At 32.4% G+C, this 23,112-nt stretch overlaps 1 protein-coding gene across 1 annotated transcript; it reads left to right on the top strand.

Moving 5' to 3' along the window:
- Window positions 1–3,289: 3,289 nt before the first annotated feature.
- On the top strand, window positions 3,290–9,266 carry LOC144957290 (uncharacterized). Its single transcript, XM_078888391.1, has 5 exons — window positions 3,290–4,164; window positions 5,864–5,920; window positions 6,935–6,977; window positions 7,614–7,689; window positions 8,875–9,266. Exons 1-5 carry the CDS (start codon window positions 3,571–3,573, stop codon window positions 8,945–8,947), a joined length of 843 nt encoding a protein of 280 aa, XP_078744517.1. The 5' UTR covers window positions 3,290–3,570; the 3' UTR covers window positions 8,948–9,266.
- Window positions 9,267–23,112: the final 13,846 nt, after the last annotated feature.

The raw sequence follows: 23,112 nt of genomic DNA on the forward strand, positions 1-23,112 counted from the left end.
GTCATAAGCATTACTCTTATTATTATTATTATTATTATTATTATTATTATTATTATTATTATTATTATTATTATATTATTATTATTATTATTATTATTATTATTATTATTATTATTATTATTATTATTATTATTATTATTATTATTGCTGTTGCATTTATTGTTTTAATTATTGACATCGTGATTTCTTATTTTTTTCATATCATTTCCATGGATTGTTAATGCCTTTGTGTAATGACAGTAAATCGAATACGTGCCTGTATAACTTGTATCTGTCATGATAAAAATACTTAGTCTATTTAATTGATTACATAAGTGCTAGTAATAATCTGTTTATCACGATTACAAACTTACCACGATCTTTATTATTGGTGATTTGTAATTAATATCGGCCTACTCTAATGTTGTTGATGTAGTTATCCTGTCACTGTCACATCCCTTCCATCTATCCATCTATATCTCTCTGTATCTGTATCTATCTATCTATCTATCTATCTATCTATCCATCCATCCAACTACCGACCGACCTACGGACCTATCTATCTGTATACTTATATATCTGTCTGCCTATGCACATATGTACCCATCTTTATATATTTACCTTTTCAATTACTTAGTATGAGATTACGGTTGGCTACATATCAATCTACCTAATAATCTATTCAACTATCTGTATCCCTATCACCTGATACACATATAGGCATAAGTACATATTGTCTGACTAGCTGTATGCTCAGTTATCGGTCTGTCTGTCAAGCTTTCTTGGTCATTAATCGTTATAGTTGTATAATGTCCTGATGACGCCCTGCATCATAGAATTATACCAAACTTGTGAGATTGTTGGTAGTGATTTATATCTTATGCTTTTATTAATGATGTTGGCATATTCGATGCCATTATATTACTTTGTAAATATTCATGTTTTATTGATACATTCGATTATCATTATATTACTAATTTTGGCCACATCGCCACTCGACTCACGTTGAGGGCTGAGTGCCAATCTTCTTATTCTTATTTCGATGTCACTATTTTACATTGTGAATATTCTTTTATTACGTTTAATTATCATTTTATTACGTACTTATTTTGGCCGCATCGCCACTCGACTTACGTTGAGGGCTGAGTGCCAATCTTCATTTTCTATTCCATTATATAACATGCATTGGTCATTCGCCTCCCGACTCACGTTGAGGGCAATCCTAATTGAAATAAAACTATTAGATAGTAAGATTTAATAGTGTGTTATTTCTATTTCTTTATTTGACAGTGTCGCCCCTTCCTTAGAACCAATCACGACCCTGAGCATTGCGCGAGAGAAAAACTCAGCATATCTCTTGAGCAAAATAAGATCTTGTTTTGTTCTATCACTCCCTCTTCATTCATCCCAAGCCTCAAGAAGCCTGCCACGCTGCCTGCCAAAATAGCGGCACTGGCAACTACATCTCATTCTCAACAACAAAAACTACACCTCATTATCAAGAAATATCTCGCCACCAAACCTCTCAGAACAACTCCATACATCCTCCCTATCAAATCTCTCTCATTTACTCCATCGACTATATTACACCTTCCTCATTAAAAACTACACGTAACTTGAAGAAAACTACAAAGAGGCTTCATTATTGTACCCCCTGCAACCCAAATGACAAGATACCACAATAAACAAGATTATTACATATATATATATATATATATATATATATATATATATATATATATATATATATATATATACCATTGGAACAAATATTTAAATTATAAGTTTTTAGATTTACAACAAAGCTGCCTATTTGATGGCAAGAATGAAAGAATGATGGTAAACAACAAAGAAGGACAGATAACTGACACAATTTATTACCAATTCCCTCATCACTGTGTGACCAGTCGTACCAAAACGGCATTTGTCGGAATGAAAAGACATAGCCTAATGCTTTAATTTGAATTTTAACAGAAACTTATACAATTTAATTTGAAATCAATGCATTTTTTTATGATTTTATAAAACGTGAATTTAGCAAATTGAACTCCAAAAAGGATTAACTTACTAATTCTACATTAAAAAATAAATTCTTCTTAATTTTTCTCTGTCTAGATCATAAAGACATAATACCATTTTGAGACGACAATTCACATAGTATGTGGACGGATCGGATACTTATAATTAATTCGAATTTCAAAATGTCTTTTCCAGCCTTAAAAATATAAGCCAAAATGAATGAATTCCTTGAGTGGAGTAAAACCGGATTCTGATCATTTTGATTTTAAACTCTATTTTTGTTTCTTCTTAATTTTATTGAATTCCGACAGAATACCGGACTGACGTGGTGGATCACATATTTGACATGTGTGAAGTCCGTTGGAGCTTTCATGGAGACAGCAATCTGGAGACCGGAGGGACCTTCCATTATTCCGTCTAAAAGATAGAGAACAAACTGCCATAAACATGAACTAGGCATATGGATTCTATTGTAATTAATTTTTAAAAAATAAATAAATAAATGATATAATAAAAAGAAAGCAAACAAACAAATAAACAAACCAAAATAAAACGACAACAAACAAACAAAAAAAAGACAAAACAAAACAAACAAATACAGCGTTAAAGTTTCATACAATGGGAATCCGTTTTTGATCGAATGATCACAGCAAAATTTGTGCTAATAATGCGTCTAAGCAGTGTCCCTGATCGTGTGTTAAACCACTTCAAGTAAATACTTCTGACAACAAAAATTCAATTATAAGATGTCTATGACAACAAACCTCAAAAATAATTAAATCTTTTATAGCTAACTCCTTTCTGTAAAAGAGAGAATCTCCAGATGAGACATTAGGGATGCTTATCCTGTTTGCTGACATCAACTGTTGGTAGATACTGCACAATCGGTGAATGAGCGATTTATTTATTAAAGCACTCTGAGCACGCCTAGTCGATGTTAAGCAATACACTTATTTGTGCATTAGATATTTAATACGCAATATTATTATATAAACAATGAATATTGTTTCTATAACTTTGATAAATTGTATCTATGGATGAAAGTTTCACAGAGCATTTAAAGGTTTTTAAAACCTTAAAAACGATACGATACGAATAAGAAACTAATTGTGCGAAAAAATTTGATGTCCCGCAATTCCATGCTAACTACTTTCGCTTTTAAACGGATGTAGTGAAAGTTGCGGTCCCTTAATGGAGTATTCCATTATTTTCTTTAGGGGTGGATGTTTGCATTAATTTTCAGAAATGATACAATATCAATAGAACTTATTGTTATTATACAAAATAGACATTTTAAATTATTAAAAATAGAACAATTGATTAGCTATTAAAGATGTTTCTGAATTAGTTTCAATTTTATTAGCAAAAGGTAATAAATCGTACCCCAAACATTGCGATCAGGCCAGTCCATTAAGTTACGTCAAACAAAAATTCCATTCTAAAGAATTAGAAGACGTCGAGGAGCTCCACGAACATAGGAAAAACATTCTTAATCGAACTTTTCGCGAATGTGATTGAACTCTATTTGCCATATAGCTTCATAACTGACATTATATTTTCGTTTTCTTCAAAATGGGAAGCAGTTCAAGCAAAAAGACCCAACCACCGGAAAAGAAAACTGCCCCTCCGAAGCCTGTTGCTAATGTAAATAAACAAGAACAAAATAATTTTTTAGATCAGAGTTTCAAAGATAAGGATGCGAAGGAAGCTGTTCAGAATGAAAAGAATTCGAAAAGGCGGGATGAGGATGCCTATAGTAAAAAAAATCAAGATAAAGGTAAAGATAAAGAGAACAAAAAGATGAAAATCGAAAACAAACCAAGAGAAAACATGCTCTCTTTTGAAGATGATTCAGATATGGAAAATGATATTGACGAAGTGCTGAAGATTCCAGTGGCAATTGAATATCCAAAACCAAAGAAAAAAGATAAGAAAGACAAAAAGAATAAACAAGATGAACAGGTCATGAATTATGACACAAAGTTAGACCGTGACCTGTTTAATTCTAATACTAACGGTTATTCAAGAGGCGAAGATCTTCCCGAAACCTATGCCCAACGACTGCAACGTCAACAATATAAACTTCAACAAGATATGTTGATAAGACAAAAAACGATGCATCGAAATTCTAAAGAATGGGATGACTACGATGAAGATGAAAACGAGGTAAAAGAAAATGCTATTTTTCCTCCCCTTAATTTTATTCTTTAATGGGTGGGTGCTTTCAATTTCAATAGGTTGGAAGATGAATTTAAGTTTTCTGATTATGGGTGATACCTGTTAACACCAGACATTTGTTTGATAGATCATACCATTCTGGTTTTTCTAAAATTAAATTGATTCATAAACAACGTTCATTTCATTTAATTAATTCTAATTAATCTCATTATTACTTTTGAAAAAAAAATATTACTTTTTTGTGTTGTGTTGGATTGCTTCAATGCGATATTAGTTAGCTTCTATTATTATAGATTTATGATGACTATATATTATATACCATCATACTGCATTTTCAATTACAAACTGATTGTTATTCTGTGTACTCAATTTCAGTTAGACAGTGTAATTAAATGGGATGAAACCCTTCAAAATAATATTATATAATATCTAAATGAGGAAATTTTATTTTCATTTTATGTATTTAATTTTTTTAAATTCCCGAAACAAACTAAAAAAGAAAACCATAGGGATACTTCCAACATATTAGAATCTAATGAAAAGTTTGCGTTTGGATGGAATTTTATGTAAATATAGATGATCTTCATATTATCTTCAATTGCTGTTCCTACCAAATCAAAGCATGCCTTCATCCCTTTTCATCAAGTACTGTAAAACATGCTTAATTGGAAAAGATTCGTTCCAAAGATTTTATTTCAATAAAGTGGTGTTCCAATTAACCAATTTTATTGATGAATTGCATACTTGGTAATAATCAAGCCTACACACATGTATTAACGGTCGTACCATTTGCAGTTGATGGTGATTGTAGTAAATATAGCAAAAGTAACAAAGCACTTCCTTTCAGTTCCTTTTGTAAAATTTTGCCATACGATTTTCATATTATTCAACATTATATTAACACGTTGCCGTGAAAACAGGTGTTAAAAGAATGAAAGGCCATCTATTGACATCATATTTATAAAGAACTATCATTACACTCAATGTACCCTTCAACAACCAATATAAAGTTAAGACACAAGAGACATATTCCACCGAGGTTTTTACATTATTACACAATTTCATCCAACACTTCATGTCCGTCAAAAAGAAACAGCCATTTGGATGATTCCATTTTAGTTTTTGGGTTGATTGAAAAAAGAAATAAAAGAAGCTTTTAAAATTGTTTCAATTAATTGGCATACATTCTGGTTAATCTGAAGAGCTGATATAGAAACAATTCTATAACAAACTCCAAATTCCAATTAAGTGGATGTTCTGATTAAGTAGTGTTCCAATTACCGGTTCTGACTGTATTCTAAATATATAATGTCAACACTCTCCTTAATAACTATTTTTCCAGAATTGGCATACTTGCTCAATACGAACATTGATTTTAAAAACTAAACTCAAAAGCAATAAGCGCATGTTATACATTAATTTGGGCAACAAAAAGAGCTTTAAAAAACAACATTAAGCTCTTAAGTATCAAATAGACGTCTATATATATTCTATTTTGTGATGTCCAAAAAAAACCCCCAAAAGACATAATAAGAGAAAAGTTTAACGTTTGGTAATGAGTGATACGATTTTCCTATAGTTGTTTAGGCGAGGATTAAACGGGAATCAGATGAATTTACATCAGTGATCATTAAATCCAGAATTTTTTTTTTCTGTCATTTATGATTTACACATTGCTTCATTTCAGAACTTTGTAAATAAAGGATTTGATGCATCCAAGTTCAGAGCAGCTAACAAAGGAGCGGTGAGTCATCAGAAATGAAGGACTGTTAGTTTTTTTGGGTTTTTTTTTATGTTCAGGTGTAACTTTTACATAAGGTTAGCGACAAAAATAAAACTTATTGCAAAGACCCTTTGCTCTGGCTCTTTAGCTGTTCTTAGGGCAATCCAGAGGGATTCTTTTCTGTCTAAATGAAAAAAAAAATTCGCTTATGTGGATTAAGAGTTACTTAAAGAGAAACACACACACATACACAGACAAACACACAAACAAACCCGTTAGATATTTTTATCTTGCACTTTTGCAATGATTGCCACCATATATTGCCTATTGCCAATGCTAAAATCAAGAATTAATTTGGTGTGATTGAGTGTTTTACCCAAAGACAAACGTTGGATATATGAAATATTTTGTGCTTATTGTTTTATCAATCAGTCATTCACTACACTCACAGTTTAACTATTACACAGTGCTGATGGTTTGTCTCGGATGGAATGAAATCCTCGATTTTAGTATCAGATGAGGAATTTCCACCTTTTAAAGCTTTACCGGTACATTTCTAGATTTCCCCCTAATCAATGTAGGTGAGCAACTCGATGTGTGATGGAAGAAACAGGCACAGTTTCCCACTCACCACAAGTTAGCACGAGTATCAATGATAGTTTATCATCTCAATTGCTCTAAAAATTGGGGATTAATACTGTAAAAATGGGGTTTAAACTACTTGTTCAAAACAATCGTTAAAAATGTTCCTCTTTTTTCATTTCTTGTCACCATCAGCACTGCTTACAAAAGTCAAAACATCTGTCTGATCATATATATGTCTATCATGTTTTTAAAGTGAATACTTTGCGACAATTCCATGGTTACTGTCAATTTTAGTGTTACGAGAACAAAGGGCAAGAGCTTGAAGCTAATTCATTCTCCCCTCTCCTTGCATTCAATGCCTAAATTAATTTATATAATTTATTAACATTGTATTTCGACAATGAGTTGATAGATCAATTAACAAAATATTCTCGTCTTCTTATGTACTAGGATGTAAAGAAGGATCTTTTCAAGACAACAGCTCCTCAAGAAGGTAGAAATTTAATTTACTTTTTGCATGTTAATGGGTATTCGTTAGTTTGTTACTAGTAATACTAATCTGCTAGAAGTTGTGGGCTGTAAAAGTAATAGACAAAAAGGAATATTCAAAATTATTTTTTTTAATATCAAACATTTCGGACTCAAAACCCTTTTTCAGCCAACAGTAAAAAAAAAAACATTGAACATATAAATACAACCCGCATCAAGTACAGAGAAATATTCAAGGCAACTCTTTGTCGTGTGTTACTCTGCTTTAACAGTGAGACAAGTGGAGATGATTGGAAAAATTAAGTGGCAGGAAAAAGTAAAGCTTTGACCATTTCTTCTTGATTGAGATTGTTTTTTGATTATGTTAGATCCAATCTATATTTGTTTTGTTTTTGTTTTTTTTTTGTTTTTTTGTGTGTTTAAAAACAATTTCTTCAGGTTGTAGCAAGTTGGTTTACACCCCCAGCCTCTCAATGAAAAGACACTATCTGTTTCTGACCGTTTGATTACCCACCTTGTCATAGCCCATTCTATTGAAGATAACTTGAGCTTAAACTGTTTATTTTCATATATTTTGATCACTTTAGAAGCTGATAAATTCGTGTATAATTAATACTTTTGTTGTTTATTGCATTGTCAGAGCTTGAGACCCCTAGATACCTCCAGTCAGACTCAGGAATGGATGATTTCCAAGTCAACAGGAGGCCCCCATCGCCGTAAGTCTTTGCAGCACTGACATTTTCTTTTTGAAACTGTTTGCATAAATCTTATTCTTCACAGATTTATTATGATTGTCCACTCCACCTGCCAGGCGGAAAAACTGAATCATGAGCACAATTTTAGAATGTTAAAATTTTAGAAATTATTACTTGATAAATATTTATGCCAACTACATAGCGACCAACTAATCGGGACTGTCCCAATTTGGTAATCTGAGAAAAATTTTAAGAAAAAAATATTTGGACTGTTTAAACTGTGTATGTGTATGGAAATGGCCCTTGTATGTCACAGGATTATGATTTTGATTAGCAGATTAAAACAAGGAACAAAAAATTTAAAAAAATATAATTTGTGTTATAAAATAGTCCAAGCATACTACTGCTGTTTTTGGTCATGACGATATTGTGTTTTCGGGCGTCCTGTTTTACCTATTTGAAAAGTTGGCTGCAATGTAACTATGATTAAATGTTGCCTTAATTGAAGAGAGCAAGTTTTTCATTTTTTAGGTTTGAAAAAAAATCCCAAACAAAATTTAAAAAAGAAATGAAACATCAAAAACAAACAAATTTCCTTATGTTGATAGTTTTCACTTAAAACTTGATTTTCCTTGTCAATTCTTTCTTACATAATTCTGAATGGATTTGACGGGTCATAAATGTGAATAAAAAAAAAAATCAGAAATAGAATTCTATGCCTAATGTTTGGTGAGAGTAAAATGAATCCAATGATTAAGATTATAATAATATTCTGAATCATCTCTAACATAAATTTGGGCAGTGTTGTGAATGTAGAAATTTGGAAATTTCTGAAGAGTGAGTTGTTCCGTAAGGCTTATTTTTTATGAAACAGATGTCGTTTAGATTTTGTTTCTGTATTCAGGCTTATTATGTAGTGTCGTGATTTTTAATTTTTGGTTTGTTTGTTTTTTTGGGTTTTTTTTAAAAAGATTTTTATTATGTAAAGCGCTGCAGAGCATGATTAATGTGGATGTTTAGGCACTATATAAATTCATTATTTATTATTATTTATTATTACTATTATTAGAACCATAAGTATTGAACTGTCAATGCCGAAAAAAAATTTGATTTCACAAAGGGATATTAGTCGAGCAAATAACATATATTTTCAGCAATCCAAGTGAAAACATAATTTATTTCCAATTTCAATTTTTCCATGTCCAGAAAAAGAGACCTTCCCAGCTACAATCAATCGGAGATTGATCTTATGCAAGAGTTGGAGAAAGATCTTTTGTGACACTCAACAGGCAAGGAAAAATAAAACCACAGGTTGAAGTACGACAGAGAATATAGATTCATTTCCTGTTTGCTTCATCGTGTCAAATTCAATCTCTTTAATGATGTTGACATATTTTTGTTTTGTTTTTATATCCTGTGGCTATAGAGCGGGAGGGGGAGGTTGTAAAATAAAACAAGTTTCGGTGTAAAATTTCAATCAATTTATCATTTTGATCAGTAGTAATTTTAGAGTTCCATAAATTTAAATCAAAATCCAATCATGGTTCAATCTCAGGCCAGAATATGAGAGAGAAAAAGAGAGAGAGAGAGAGAGACAGAGAGAGAGAGAGAGAGAGAGAGAGAGAGTGTTTGTATTATAAATGTGTGTGTGTGTGTGTGTGTGTGTGTGTGTGTGTGTACTTAAAACCTTTGAATCAATGATAATGAGTAAAGAATCGAAAAGAAATACCAGAGAAATCAGTTGTATTCTTATTTTAAGAGCTCTTTTTGAGTTATAAGTTAGATCTCTTTTTTTCTCTCTCATTTTGGTGTCAAATTGCTATGCTACATTACACTTTCCAATATATTTACATAAACTTATTTACGATTTTTTTTTTGGGGGGGGGGTTGTTGATTTAATTATGATAAGCTAATATTTTCTTTTTTAAATCACCCTTTAATGAAAGTAGTCAAGCTATGTATATTTTAAAAAGATGACAATTGATTGCTGCGTCTACCTGTCAATATTTTACTCCAAATGTTACATTCTATTGTTATATTTTCTTGTAATTTAATTAGATGATTTGAAGTTGTTTTTTTTTCTAATACAAGTCGCTTTAATTAACTGTTTTTGTTTTTGGTTGTAATAACTGGTTTTACTTCCTTTGATAATCTATAGAGAATTGATCTCTTCAGTGGGTTTATATGGTCTACTAGTTTCCACTTTATTTAGTTCCTGTTTACTGCTTTTATACTCGTTTATGATTATTATATTTATTTTACATTTATTTTAACATAAATATTTAGCATTGTTATACAACTTTCTCAGCTGAGATAAAGTTCATGTTTATCTGATATTAGATATATATTTTTTACAAACCTAGATAGTGAACCATTGATACATCATGCAAAGCTATTTTCTTTTCTATGCGGTCAAGGTACGCATTCACAAAGATTGTCATGCCTTGTGTATTAAATGTACTCTGATCCGTCAAGAGGTTTGAAAATGAAATCGTTGGAATTTGTTTTTAAATGTGGGAATGTGCCTAGAGCTTGCTGGTCACAATGATTGAGCACTGTAAAGATGCAGTCTTTAAAAAGATAATGAACTCTACTAAAAGCCATTTATATATATATATATATATATATATATATATATATATATATATTATATATATATATATATATATATATATATCTTTTAAAGGGGATATACAATATTTTGGAGTATTGATTATTTTTAGTCAGTCCAAAGACAAGTGAGCTATCCCGCACATTTAAAAATAATAAAAGATTTTCCAAAAGTTGCTCGGAAAGATGCCAATTTTCACCACAATACACTTCTTTTATTTAAATAACGTTCACTTTTTAAGATTAGAGGGATTGACATGAAACATCGACATTGTTATGTGTGCTGAATGAAACTTGGCTTAGACGTTCTTTAAAAAGGGAGAGAAAGTGGACAATCTAGGTTAGAAAAAAATTATGGGATAGCTAACTTGTCTTTAGAATCATGTAATTCAGTCTGCCATGTCATAGTCACGGTGTTTTATGTTATATTGTAAATATTGATTACAACTGTGATAAACGTATACATTGTTATTAGTACCCCTGGTTTAGTTATACTTAAGATAAAATATTTCAATTTCATGCCTGGAAAAAAAAACAACTTTTGTAAAACCCTATGGTTTTATTTATTGAATCTGTTTTATTTGGTAACAGATATTTCTTTAGATAAATAACAATGTGAAATTGATGTAGGCTTCAGTTTGATAATGAAAACAGATACTGTGGACGTTTTAGGTTTCCCTTTTCATCAACCACACATGATGAATAAAACATTCTCATTCGTCTGTAGTGTTTCATTCATCGTGATTCATTGACAAAAACGTCCGCAGTATCTGTTTTCATTTGTTAAATTGAAGTTTACATTCAATTTCACATTGTTATTTATCTCTTTGAGCACTGAGCAGCAACATTTACATTACGTTATTTCTTTAGCAATGTTTAGTTCTTTTCTTTATTATTAATTGCCATACACCTCTTAATTCTTTGTGGTTTATTTACGTCGAACGGGTATGACTTTTTCTATACTTATTTGAGTTTTTTTCTCAGATGAATTTGAAGCATTTCCTGAAGTCAAGGCTGCCAAAGTATTAAACATCAGTTTAAATCAAAGCATAATCAAAAGAAAAGAGATACATTTTGAATTCAGACTCCTTCCCAATTAAATTTAGAATTCTATGACTTTAGTGCTCATTTTTGTTTCTTTCTTTCTTTTTTTTTTTTTGCTTTTTCTTCTTCTTCTTCTTCTTCTTCTTCTTCTTCTTCTTCTTCTTCTTCTTCTTCTTCTTCTTCTTCTTCTTCTTCTTCTTCTTCTTCTTCTTCTTCTTCTTCTTCTTCTTCTTCTTTTTATTGTTTTTGGAAAAAAAATTATCTTTTTAGCTGCTGATTGTTTTAAACAAATTCAGGACAGCGTTTGTATTTGCTATATCATTCGACTGATTGTATTTGTGTTCCGTCCATATTCTTACCTATATTTTCTTTTTAAGTGTATGCATATATGAAAACTCTTTATCAAAAACCTATTCATATCTGACAAAACTAGTCCTTAAACTGAATGCCTGGCTTTTTCTTTTTTAAGATACAAGAAGAATTGTTTTCCAAAATTTGTTGATCTGATGTTTCCAGTTTTTGAGATTTGCCTTCTATAAGTTCAATTGATATGTAAATTTTGTTTTTGGTAGAAATTGATGCAGGAGTTTACCCGAATTGATATGACATGGAGTTTTGACCACAGTGAAATGAAAGGGTCTAGAAAGAAATTCTAGTGCGAAATAATCTTCATTATTTCAAAATAGAGATCAGGAGTTTTGGAAAACTGCTTTATGTATATTTCCCCCGTTATGTTCCTGTAAATACCCGCATATCCACTAAGAAAGCAGTGACAACAATGTTGACACAAGCTTCAATTTAAATCATAGTCACATAGCTGTTACTGCTCTTGTCATATGCTGCCTTTGTAAAATCGACTACTTATTTTTATCTTCTACGAAAGGTCAATCTTTAACCCACCTGGGCAGACTATTATTATACTGCTGTCATTTGTGATATTTTACAATATATTATTATTGAGCATTTAATCATCAGCCGTTAAATATTAATATTTAGTTTTTACTTAGTCATGTATAAGCTTTTTTTTTTTTTTAAAAATATATATATATATTATATCAACAGATTATTTTTCCCTGTTTTTATATAATAACTTGTATATGTATTTTTTTTCCCATATACTGCTTGTTTAAATATTTAGTTGATTTTTATTTTATTTTCTGTATACAGATTTAATTATCTCGTTATTGACTCACTTTGGTTAGTGTAGCCAGTTGTACTGTCTGCCACCACTTTCTTGCCGTCTGTTAAGTCAAACAGACATTTCTACCCAGATCTATATCTACTCACTTCATCTCTTGTTGTATTCAAGGTTGCTAATTTTCAATATATTTACTGAAATTAGTATGTTAATAAACCTCAGTATATTTTCCAACTAGCTTTCTGTCTTTGTCTTGGAATGAGATTACTTGGTATTGCCATGGCCCTGGTCGGAATCTTGGCTTGGAGGGAAACAGTATAGTTATAGTTCTGGGAGATGATAATTTTTTTCCCTTGTAAATCATCTCTCTGTTATATATACTATTATATATTTTATTTTGAACATATGGTTTGTAAACATTTGAGTGTGTTCTTCTTAGTGGGATCCTGTGCTTATGTCTGGATGAAACTTTTAGGTGATCTCAAACTAAGTACACTCATTTTGTGCTTTTGGAATCTACGTCTGTTCCCTATTTTAACTTAACTAGTCCTCTTTATCTCCTGTCCTTTCAATTATAAATCTATAATTTTGAACTATCCAATTTTCTTCTCTTTTCTTGGCATTGAAATAATCCAAATGTGTCACAAGCACCGTAAAACCCTTAAAAACAAAAATCAAACACAATCTTTTACATTATCGAGGTGTAGAATCTCTTTATGTTTTTTGTTTTTTTTTGTTCGGAGAAAACAATGTTAGGTAAGTGGTGGCAGAAATAATATAATAATTTTAGTTATTTTAGTTTACTAATGATATTTATATTACTGTTCTTCCAGTATAACATTTTACACTTATACACTTTTATATATATATATATATCAGCTAAATGTTATATTTAGGGAAGTATTTAGTATTTAGAATCTTTGTGGTTTTCTTTGATTTGTTTTTTAATATATTGATTACATGATTAGTAGCAGTTATTTGATAACAATACTGTTTGGGTGTCACAACAACTTGGTTGAATACACGCTTCACAAGCAATAGGACTGTTATCATTGAAGCCATGCTATTTTTCTGGGTATATAGGTCTGTTAGATCTTGTAGAAAGTATCTAGTTATAGACTAGCATCGTATCCAAAGGGTAGTAAGCAATTCCTCTATTTTACTGGATCAATGCTGGCTCCTTGGGTCTGAACGACTACTAAATATTATATAATGTTTTACTGAAAAGGTTCCGTTTCTCATCTTGCATAGAGTAAAACAGCATTGAGCGTGATTAGGAACTATATTAACCCTCTCCTTACGACCTATTGGAAAATCGTCACATTTGTTACGATGCAACCGTCACTTTTCTCATCCAGATTTTATTTCTTTTTGCTCTCGCCATAAGAACTTGATATTCTGTAAAATGGTTCACAATGTCGAACAGTAATGTGTATTGAATGTGCTTGTTGCTTTTCTGTTTGAGTAAGAAATGTCTGTTTTTGTGTTGCGTGGGTGTGGAGTTTTGGAGAAAATTATGAAAGTGGCTGGTAAGGAGAGGGTTAAATGGGTAACAATGAATATTTAACATTGGCCCTGATGGTGTACTCCTTAAGGAAGGTATTTTACACACATTATCTCATCTGATGGTGGACATGTAGAAAGAACCTAGTTATTGGATTGTTAGATATAAAAAAGGGCACTAAACATTTGTGACTTGGACGATACTGTATGGAATTGACGTTATATTTTGTTGTGTTGGGAAGAAATGAAACATTATTAATCGCATTCCACAGAGATGTACTTTATAGAAATGTATATTTTATTTGATGTTCGAATATTTTTTAAAGAGCTTTAAAATGTTTTGATATATTTATTGTTTTAAAAATTTTATTATATCTGTTTTTTAAAAGTTTTTTTTATTTGATTTATTTGGTTTATCAAATGATTAATGATTGTATATGAATATATATGAAGTATTGGATTTTATGATTTAACAATTTAAAAAAATGAATTTGACATTCCACTGTTTTAAAACTCCGTCCTTTTAAATTATCAACCAATTCTCATTGCCTTAACACCCGATAAAGCATGATAAGTATTTCAAATATGAGTTTGATTTGATTTTTTTTTTCTATTTTTTGATTTAGCCTTATTCAGATTTCAAGTTATAGAATTAAGATTTTAAATACATTTTAATTTGTAAAAATTTGATGGTATTCCTCTTAGTGAGGATCTGTGTTTGTGTCAGGATGAGACTTTTAGTTGATCTCAAACTAAGTACTCTGATAGTATGCTCTTGAAATGTACATCAGTTCCCTATTTGAAGCACTGGGTGGGGTTCTTGACCTCCCATATTGGGCAGGGAGGCACTTACCGTGTCTTCTATCCCACTATATCTGTTTTCCAACATACTTTGTCTTGGAATGAGATTAGTTTGTTTTGTCCTGGCCCTGGCTGGGAGGGAAACAGTCAAATGCATAGTTGTTTTGGGAGATTATATTTTTTTTCCTTGTAAATCATCTCTCTGTTATGTATTATTATATTTATTATTTATAATGTATAATGTAAGCATTTGAGTGTGTTCCGCTTAGTTGGATTTTGTGCTTGTGTCTGGATGAGACTTATAGTTGATCTCAAACTAAGTACATTGGTGGTATGTTCTTGGAATCAACATCTGATCCCTATTTGTTCCCAGTTCCTGTGTCTTACCTTTTCTTGGGTGCTTTAATTGTAATTCTAGAACTTTTTACTATCCTATTTTCTTTCTTTTTACTGACGCTGATATGACCTTAATGTGTTGCAAGCGCCGTAAAACCCTTAAAAACAAAAACAAACAGACTTTTAGTTGATCTCAAACTAAGTACTCTGATAGTATGCTCTTGAAATGTACATCAGTTCCCTATTTGAATCAGTTCCCCCTTTATTAGTCTTACTCGTTCTTTAGTGCTTTAATTGTAATTCTAGAACTATTTTACTATCCCATTTTCTTCCATTTAACTGGCGCTGATAACTGATATGACCTAAATGTGAAATAGGCGGTGTAAAACCCTTACAAACAAACAACAAAAGCCTTTTTAGTGTTATCTCCGTCAGAAAATTCTCAAAAAAATTATAATAAATACATAAAAATGTCACTCCGTTTGTAATGGTTGTAACAGCCCTTAACAAATTGACAATGGGATTGGTAAATGCAATTTTTTTTTCTTTTTATTTAGGCTAAAATTTTATTTTCCCTCCAACTTTTGTCTTTCCAGACAATAAATCAAGCTAATATTTCATTGATGTGTGTCTATATTAGACTACATATGCATCAATTCTAGAGTATCGTAAAGTTGTGTTTTATTTAGTTATTGTTAAATACAGTGATATCTTGCGTATTAGGCTCATGTTTTTATTTCAAAATTTGTATATTTACAATTTATTTATTAATCCGTTTATTTATTTATTAATTTAAAAAAACAAAACAATTCTCCCGTAGTGGGCAGGGAGGTACTTACTGTATCTTCAAACCCCCTATGTCTATTGTCCAACTTGCTTTCTGTCTTTGTCTTGGGATGAGATTACTTGATTTTGTCCTGGCCCTGGTCGGATACCCTGGCTGAGAGGGAAACAGTCAAAAGTGTAGTTAGTTTTGGTTGATGATGTATTTTTCTTGGTAAATCATCTATTTTGCATTGTATTATGTTTTTTTTTACATGCTATATATTACTTGTAACATTTGAGCGTGTTCCTCTAAGTGGGGACCTGTGCTTAACGTCAGGATGAGACATGTAGGTGATCTCAAACTAAATACATCGATAGTGTGCTCTAGGAATCTACATCTGTTCCCTGTTGAAACCACTCCCCTCTGTCTTACCTTTTTTCTTGGTGTACTTTAATTGTAATTCTAGAACTTTTTACTATCCCATATTCTGGGTGGGGATCCTGACCTCCCATAGCGGGCAGGAGGTACATACTGTGTCTTCTATCCCCTTATATCTTATCCAACAAGCTTTCTGTCTTTGTCTTGGAATGAGATTACTTGGTTTTTTCCGGGCCCTCGTCGGAGTCCTGGCTGAGAGGGAAACAGTCAAATGCATAGTTATTGTTTTGGGAGATGATATTTTTTTCCTTGTAAATCATCTCTCTGTTATGTATTATTATATTGGTTATTTTTAATGTATAATGTAAGCATTTGAGTGTATTCCTCTTTGTTGGATTGTGTGCTTGTGTCCGGATGAGACATAGGTGATCTCAAACTAAGTACATTGGTGGTATGCTCTTGGAATCTACATCTGATCCCTATTTGTTCCCATTCCCCTTTGTCTTACTTTCTCTTGGGTGCTTTAATTGTAATTCTAGAACTTTTTACTATCCCATTTTCTTCCTTTTTACTGGCGCTGATATAACCTAAATGTGTTGCAAGCGCCGTAAAACCCTTAAAAACAAAACAAAAAACAAACTATCCCATATTCTTCCTTTTAATTGGCGCTGATATGACCTAAAACAAAACAAAAAACAAAAAAAATCAATTAATTGATCAAATCATTATTTTATTGAACTTTCTGTTCATCATGTACTTATTTATTTATTGTTTGGCAAAATGATCTTTTCATGACAATTATCTCTGACGCTGATAAGTCCAATGATGTTACGCCTACCTTGATAATTATTCAATATGAATTTGCCAGTGCCGAATGAAATTGACTTGCTTCAATTGTTTTCTGAATGAAATGCAGGCATTGGTGGGGCTATTGGTCAGACCTCTTCGCGAGGTCCCCAGGTTTGAGAGTTTTACCGAAATGAGGGTCATTTAAATCGATGGATATTTAAAGGATGAGTTTTCTGGCTAAATTTTATAATAAGAGTTTCCCCATAGTATGGTAGTTAACAGATTAAAAATAATTTCCTTCATTGAGTTCATACCGAACTGACACGTTGGTTTAATGTAGTCTTTGTGTAGATAGTTGAAATGAAATTGCTGGGTGGGGTTCCTGACCTCCCATTGTGTGCAGAGGAGGGGGGGGGGGGGGGTTACATACTCTGTCTTCTATCCCCTTATATCTGTTTTCCAACATGCTTTCTCTCTTTGTCTTGGAATGAGATTGCTTGGTTTTGTCCTGGCCCTGGCCGGAGTCCTAGCTGGGAGGGAAACAGTCAAATGCATAGGTATTGTTTTGGGAGATGATATTTTTTTCATTGTAAATTATCTCTCTGTTATGTATTATTATATTTGTTATTTTGAATGTATAATGTAAGCATTTGAGTGTATTCCTCTTCCTTGGATTTTGTGCTTGTGTCCTGATGAGACTTATAGGTGATCTCAAAAGAAGTACATTGGTGGTATGCACTTGGAAAATACATCTGATCCCTATTTGTTCCCAGTTCCCCTATGTCTTACCTTTTCTTGGGTGCTTTAATTGTAATTCTAGAACTTTTAACTATCCCATTTTCTTCCTTTTTACTGTCGCTGATATAACCTAGATGTTGCAAGTGCCCTAAAACCCTTAAAAACAAGCAAACGAAATGAAATCGCCTTTATGTAATATTTTTTCCATTCTAAAACAGCTGTGCTTTCATTGGTAATGACGTCACATGCTTCTCCATGGTTTGAATGTGATTGAATCAAAGATGGCCACCTGGGTGGGGTTACTGACCTCCCCTAGTGGGCATGGAGGTACACACTGTGTCTTCTATCCCCTTATATCTGTTTTCCAATTTGCTTCTGTTTTTGTCTTGGAATGGATTTTTTTCCTGGCCCTTGCCAGAGTCCTTGGTTAAGAGGGAAACAATCAAATGTATAATTATTGTTTTTGGAGATGATACTTTTTTCCCTTTTAATTCATCTCTCTGTTATGTTATATTTGTTGTTTTGAATTTATAGTGTAACTATTTGAGTGTATTCCTCTTAGTGGAATCCTGTGCTTGTGTCTTGATGAGACTTTAAGGTGATCTCAAGCTATGTACAATGATAGTATGCTATTGGAATCTACGTATGTTCCCTATTTGTACCATTCCCCTTTGTCTTACTTTTTATTTGTGCTTTTAATTGTAAATCTATAATTTTAAAATTATCCCTGGTTGGGGTTCTTGACCTGCCATAGTGGGCAAGGGGGTACATACTGTGTCTTCTATCCCCTTATATCTGTTTTCCAACATGCTTTCTGTCTTTGTCTTAGAATGAGATTACTTGGTTTTGTCCTGGCCCTGGCCGGAGTCCTGGCTGGGAGGGAAACAGTCAAATGCATAGTTATTGTTTTGGGAGATGATATTTTTTTCCTTGTAAATCATCTCTTTGTTATGTATTATTATTATTATTATTGTTATTATTATTATTATTATTATTATTATTATTATTATTATTGTTATTATTATTATTATTATTATTATTATTATTATCATTATTATTATTATTATTATTATTATTATTATTATTATTATTATTATTATTATTATTATTATTATTATTATTATTATTATCATTATTATTATTATTATTTTAATGGGTTTTAAAATCTTTAATGCTCTGTTGCCTTTTGTTTTGTTTCCCTTCTTCGCTTGCCATCATATTTTACATAAAATAAACTCATATTGTTTGTGACAACTCTCTACTTTTATTGACTTACCTCCTTTATTTTCAAAGGTTCTTTGCGTGCGGCTATGTGTAGTGGTCTGACATTTGCTTTCGGATCGGAAAGTACTGGGTTCAAGTCCCGCTCGGCGCATAGTAGTTGAGTCCTTGGAAAAGGCTCTTTACTCAAATTCTGTTATCTACTCAGGTGTAAAATTGTAATATCGCCCAAGATGCGCCATATACGTTCTACATGTTACGTGTTGTTGTTAGTCTGTACCTGGGTGGGGATCCTGACCTCCCATAGTGGGCAGGGAGGTACATGCTGTGTCTTCTATCTCCCCAACCTGTTTTCCAATTGTTTCCTGTCGTTGTCTTGGAATGAGATTACTTGGTTTTGTCCTGGCCCTGATCGGAGTTCCTTGGCTGGGAGGAAAACAGTCGAATGTATAGTACTAATAGTTATAATTTTGGAAGATGATATTTTTTTCCCTTGTAAATCATCTCTCTGTTATGCATTGTATTATGTTTAGTTTACATATTATATTATATGATTTGTAAACATTTGAGTGTATTCCTCTTAGTTGGGACCTGTGCTTGTGTCTGGATGAGACTTTTAGGTGATCTCAAACTAAGTACTTTGACGGTGTGCTCTTGGAATCTACATCTGTTCCCTGTTTGAAGCAATTCCCCTTTGTCTCACCTTTTCTTTTGTGCTTTAATTGTAATTCTAGAACTTTTTACTATTCCATTTTCTTCCTTTTTACTGGCGCTGATATGACCTTAATGTATTGCAAGCGCCGTAAAACCCTTAAAAACAAACACACTCATTTATTTTCAAAGGTTCTTTGCGTGCGGCTATGTGATCTAGTGGTCTGACATTTGCTTTCGGATCGGAAAGTACTGGGTTCAAGTCCCGCTCGGCGCATAGTAGTTGAGTCCTTGGAAAAGGCTCTTTACTCAAATTCTGTTATCTACTCAGGTGTAAAATTGTAATATCGCCCAAGATGCGCCATATACGTTCTACATGTTACGTGTTGTTGTTAGTCTGTACCCTTTGTAAAGCACTTTGATCACGTTTAGTGCTCTATATGAAAGCTCATTTTTTTCGAGCCACTCAGGTGTTAAATGAGAAATTGGCCGTTAACAGCGTTGTCTCTGTCCGAAAAAAAATGTAATATCGCCTTACAGGCGTCATGTCTCGTCCCACATGTAAAGTGTTGCTGTTGGCTAACGACTCCAAACGCTATTTTAAAAACTATACAAATTCACAATTCATTGAATTTGATGATAAAGTTTAATCAGGTTATAATATTATCAACAGTAGTATTATATTTATTGGCAATTGATAGATTTATTGGTAGTATTGGTTTACAATCAACTATTCAGGGTTCTGTGTTTTAACGTTAGTTGAAAACAAACTTTTGTAATATGTTATATTATGATGATACATGAATGTAGGCATACCAAATGTACTCTCTCTCTCTCTCTCTCTCTCTCTCTCTCTCTCTCTCTCTCTCTCTCTCTCTCTCTCTTTCTTTCTTTCTCTCTCTCTCTCTCTCTCTTTCTTTCTTTCTCTCTCTCTCTCTTTCTTTCTCTCTCTCTCCCTCTCTCTCTCTCTCTCTCTTTCTTTCTTTCTTTCTCTCTCTTTCTTTCTCTTTCTCTTTCTCCCTCTCATTTTCTCTCTCTCTCTCTCTCTCTCTCTCTCTCTCTCTCTCTCTCTCTCTCTCTCTCTCTCTCTCTCTCTCTCTCTCTTTTTTTTTTTTTTTTTCTTTCTTTCTTTCTCTCTCTCTCTCTCTCTCTCTCTCTCTCTCTCTCTTTCTTTCTCTTTCTCTTTCTCCCTCTCATTTTCTCTCTCTTTCTCTCTCTCTCTCTCTCCCTCTCTCTCTCTCTCTCTCTCTCTCTCTCTCTCTATATATATATATATATATATATATATATATATATATATATATATATATATATTCTCCTCTCTCTCTCTCTCCTTCTCCCATACACACATACTCTCTCTCTCTCACACACACACACACACTCTCTCTCTCTGTATCTCTTTCATGCGCGGTCACACACACACACACACACACACACACACGCACACACGCCTGCGCGCTCACACAAACACACGGTACTCAACATAATATGCACAAATTCTTATCTTACATACATGAATGTGTGATTGTCATACGATAATATTATAAAATAATAATACTCTCCTAAAGCAATGTCGTCTTGGCGAGATTCAGTTTCATAAACTGGTTTTCATGCATATGATTTCAATTGGATTCAATAGTCTGATGTCGCGCCGCCCAGTAACGGCGAGCAGCATGGTTCTAAACAAAGAAAATTTGTGCTTTTTATTCTTTTCTTCATGCAGGCTAGAACTTTGAATATGTCATATGATCAGAATGTACAAAAGTCAAAGCATGATAATATTTATAATGTTTTTCTCCTCTGGATACACTTTTATGCTTGTCGGAGAAATAATATTTCATAAGGGCCTCCGCCATTGTTCCGATAGTTTAGAGCCAGTTACTAAGTTACTATGCCGTCATTACAAGGGAATTGACGTCATGACTGTTGAAGTCAATTCACCCTCATACACATTAACACACTATCTTACACTCACAACCATTGAAAACCTGTGACCAGAACAACATCATAATACAACGGTATAGATAATATGCGCTTGACTAAGAAGCTCATAACATTGCCATCCAGAAGTATAACGGACCAACACACAAAACTATGTGTAACCTTAAACGTTTATAGTCTGGATAATACAGTTTAGTGAGAAGTACTCATAAACGTGCATGACAAAAAACAATAACAAAGACCTTAGTGACGTCATCTTCGTTCTATCTATAGATAGTATGCAGATGACGTCACTCAGGCCTTTGTTATTGTTTTTGCCATCCGCGTTTGTGAGTTGTTCTCACTAAACTGTATTAACCCGACTATAAAAGTTCATGGTTACACAGAGTTTGTGTGTTGGGCCGTTATACTTCCGGATAGCAATGTTGTGAACTCCTTGGCCAAGCGCATTCTATCTATAGATAGCATGAAGTTGACGTCACTCGGTCTTTGTTATTGTTTTTTTTTTGCCACCCTTGTTTATGAGTAATTCTCACTGAGCTGTATTAATCAGACTATAAAAACGTTTAAGGTAACACACAGTTTTGTGTGTTGGTCCGTTATACTTCCGGATGGCAATGTTATGAGCTTCTTAGCCAAGCGCATTCTATGTATAAACTTAAGCCTAAGAAATACATTTTATTAAGAGAAAATTAAATAGAATATTTCATTCCTTATTATGAGAAAAAAAAACAAACAAACCAACAAAAACAAAAAAAAACAAAAAACAAAACAAACCCAAATAACCAACTCGTAAAACAATCAGCACGTCGATTTCATCTTCCGTGCATTGTGAGGGAGAAAGGTAGGGGAAAAAAAACAAACAGACAGAACATGGGTCTCTGAACACCTGATGTCTAAATACTGTGTAGTTGGATTTCATTGAATATTAATAATGGAGTGAAGAAACAAAATTATTTTCGTCATTGTAAATCCAAAAAGCAAAAAAAAAAAAAAAAAACAAAAAAAAAACAGCAACAACAACCAAAAATAAAAACAACAAACAAAAACCAAACAAAGCAAAAACAAAAAACCTCAACAAAAATGTACGGCTCTATTGAGTTTATAAGACATCATCCCGACTAAGAACTCTGACTCCAAATATTACACCCGTAACTCGCAACATGACATGCGCACTCAAAACATGCCACCTCTGGTTCAGATCGGTATGAAAGAATTGGTGTCGTTGGGGATGAAGGGCTTTGGAAATTAAAATATTTGTTTTTAATTGTAAATTGAGGAAAAATTTAATGCCGTTAATGAATACAATAAAAATAATTGTTTATGGAGGTAGTTGTCAAGTAAGAAACATTGTCCGTCTAGTTTTCTAATTATTCATCTATCATAATATATCAATTTATCTACCTGTCTATGTATCTATCTATCTATCTATCTATCTATCTATCTATCTATCTATCTATCTATCTATCTATCTATCTATCTATCTATCTATCTATCTATCATCTATCTATCTTCCTGTCTATCTATC

The sequence above is a fragment of the Berghia stephanieae genome, chromosome 11, assembly GCF_034508935.2.
Source record: "Berghia stephanieae isolate SIO BIC M18660-M18661 chromosome 11, UCSD_Bste_1.3, whole genome shotgun sequence".
In the NCBI taxonomy this organism is placed as follows: domain Eukaryota; kingdom Metazoa; phylum Mollusca; class Gastropoda; order Nudibranchia; family Aeolidiidae; genus Berghia; species Berghia stephanieae.

Bases quoted from the DNA above. Each gene is read 5' to 3' on its own strand.
- LOC144957290 (XM_078888391.1), top strand. From the start codon at position 3,571: ATGGGAAGCAGTTCAAGCAAAAAGACCCAACCACCGGAAAAGAAAACT. The intron at 4,165-5,863 runs GTAAAAGAAAAT...GCTTCATTTCAG, and splicing joins ACGATGAAGATGAAAACGAG to AACTTTGTAAATAAAGGATT. The intron at 6,978-7,613 runs GTAGAAATTTAA...TTGCATTGTCAG, and splicing joins GACAACAGCTCCTCAAGAAG to AGCTTGAGACCCCTAGATAC.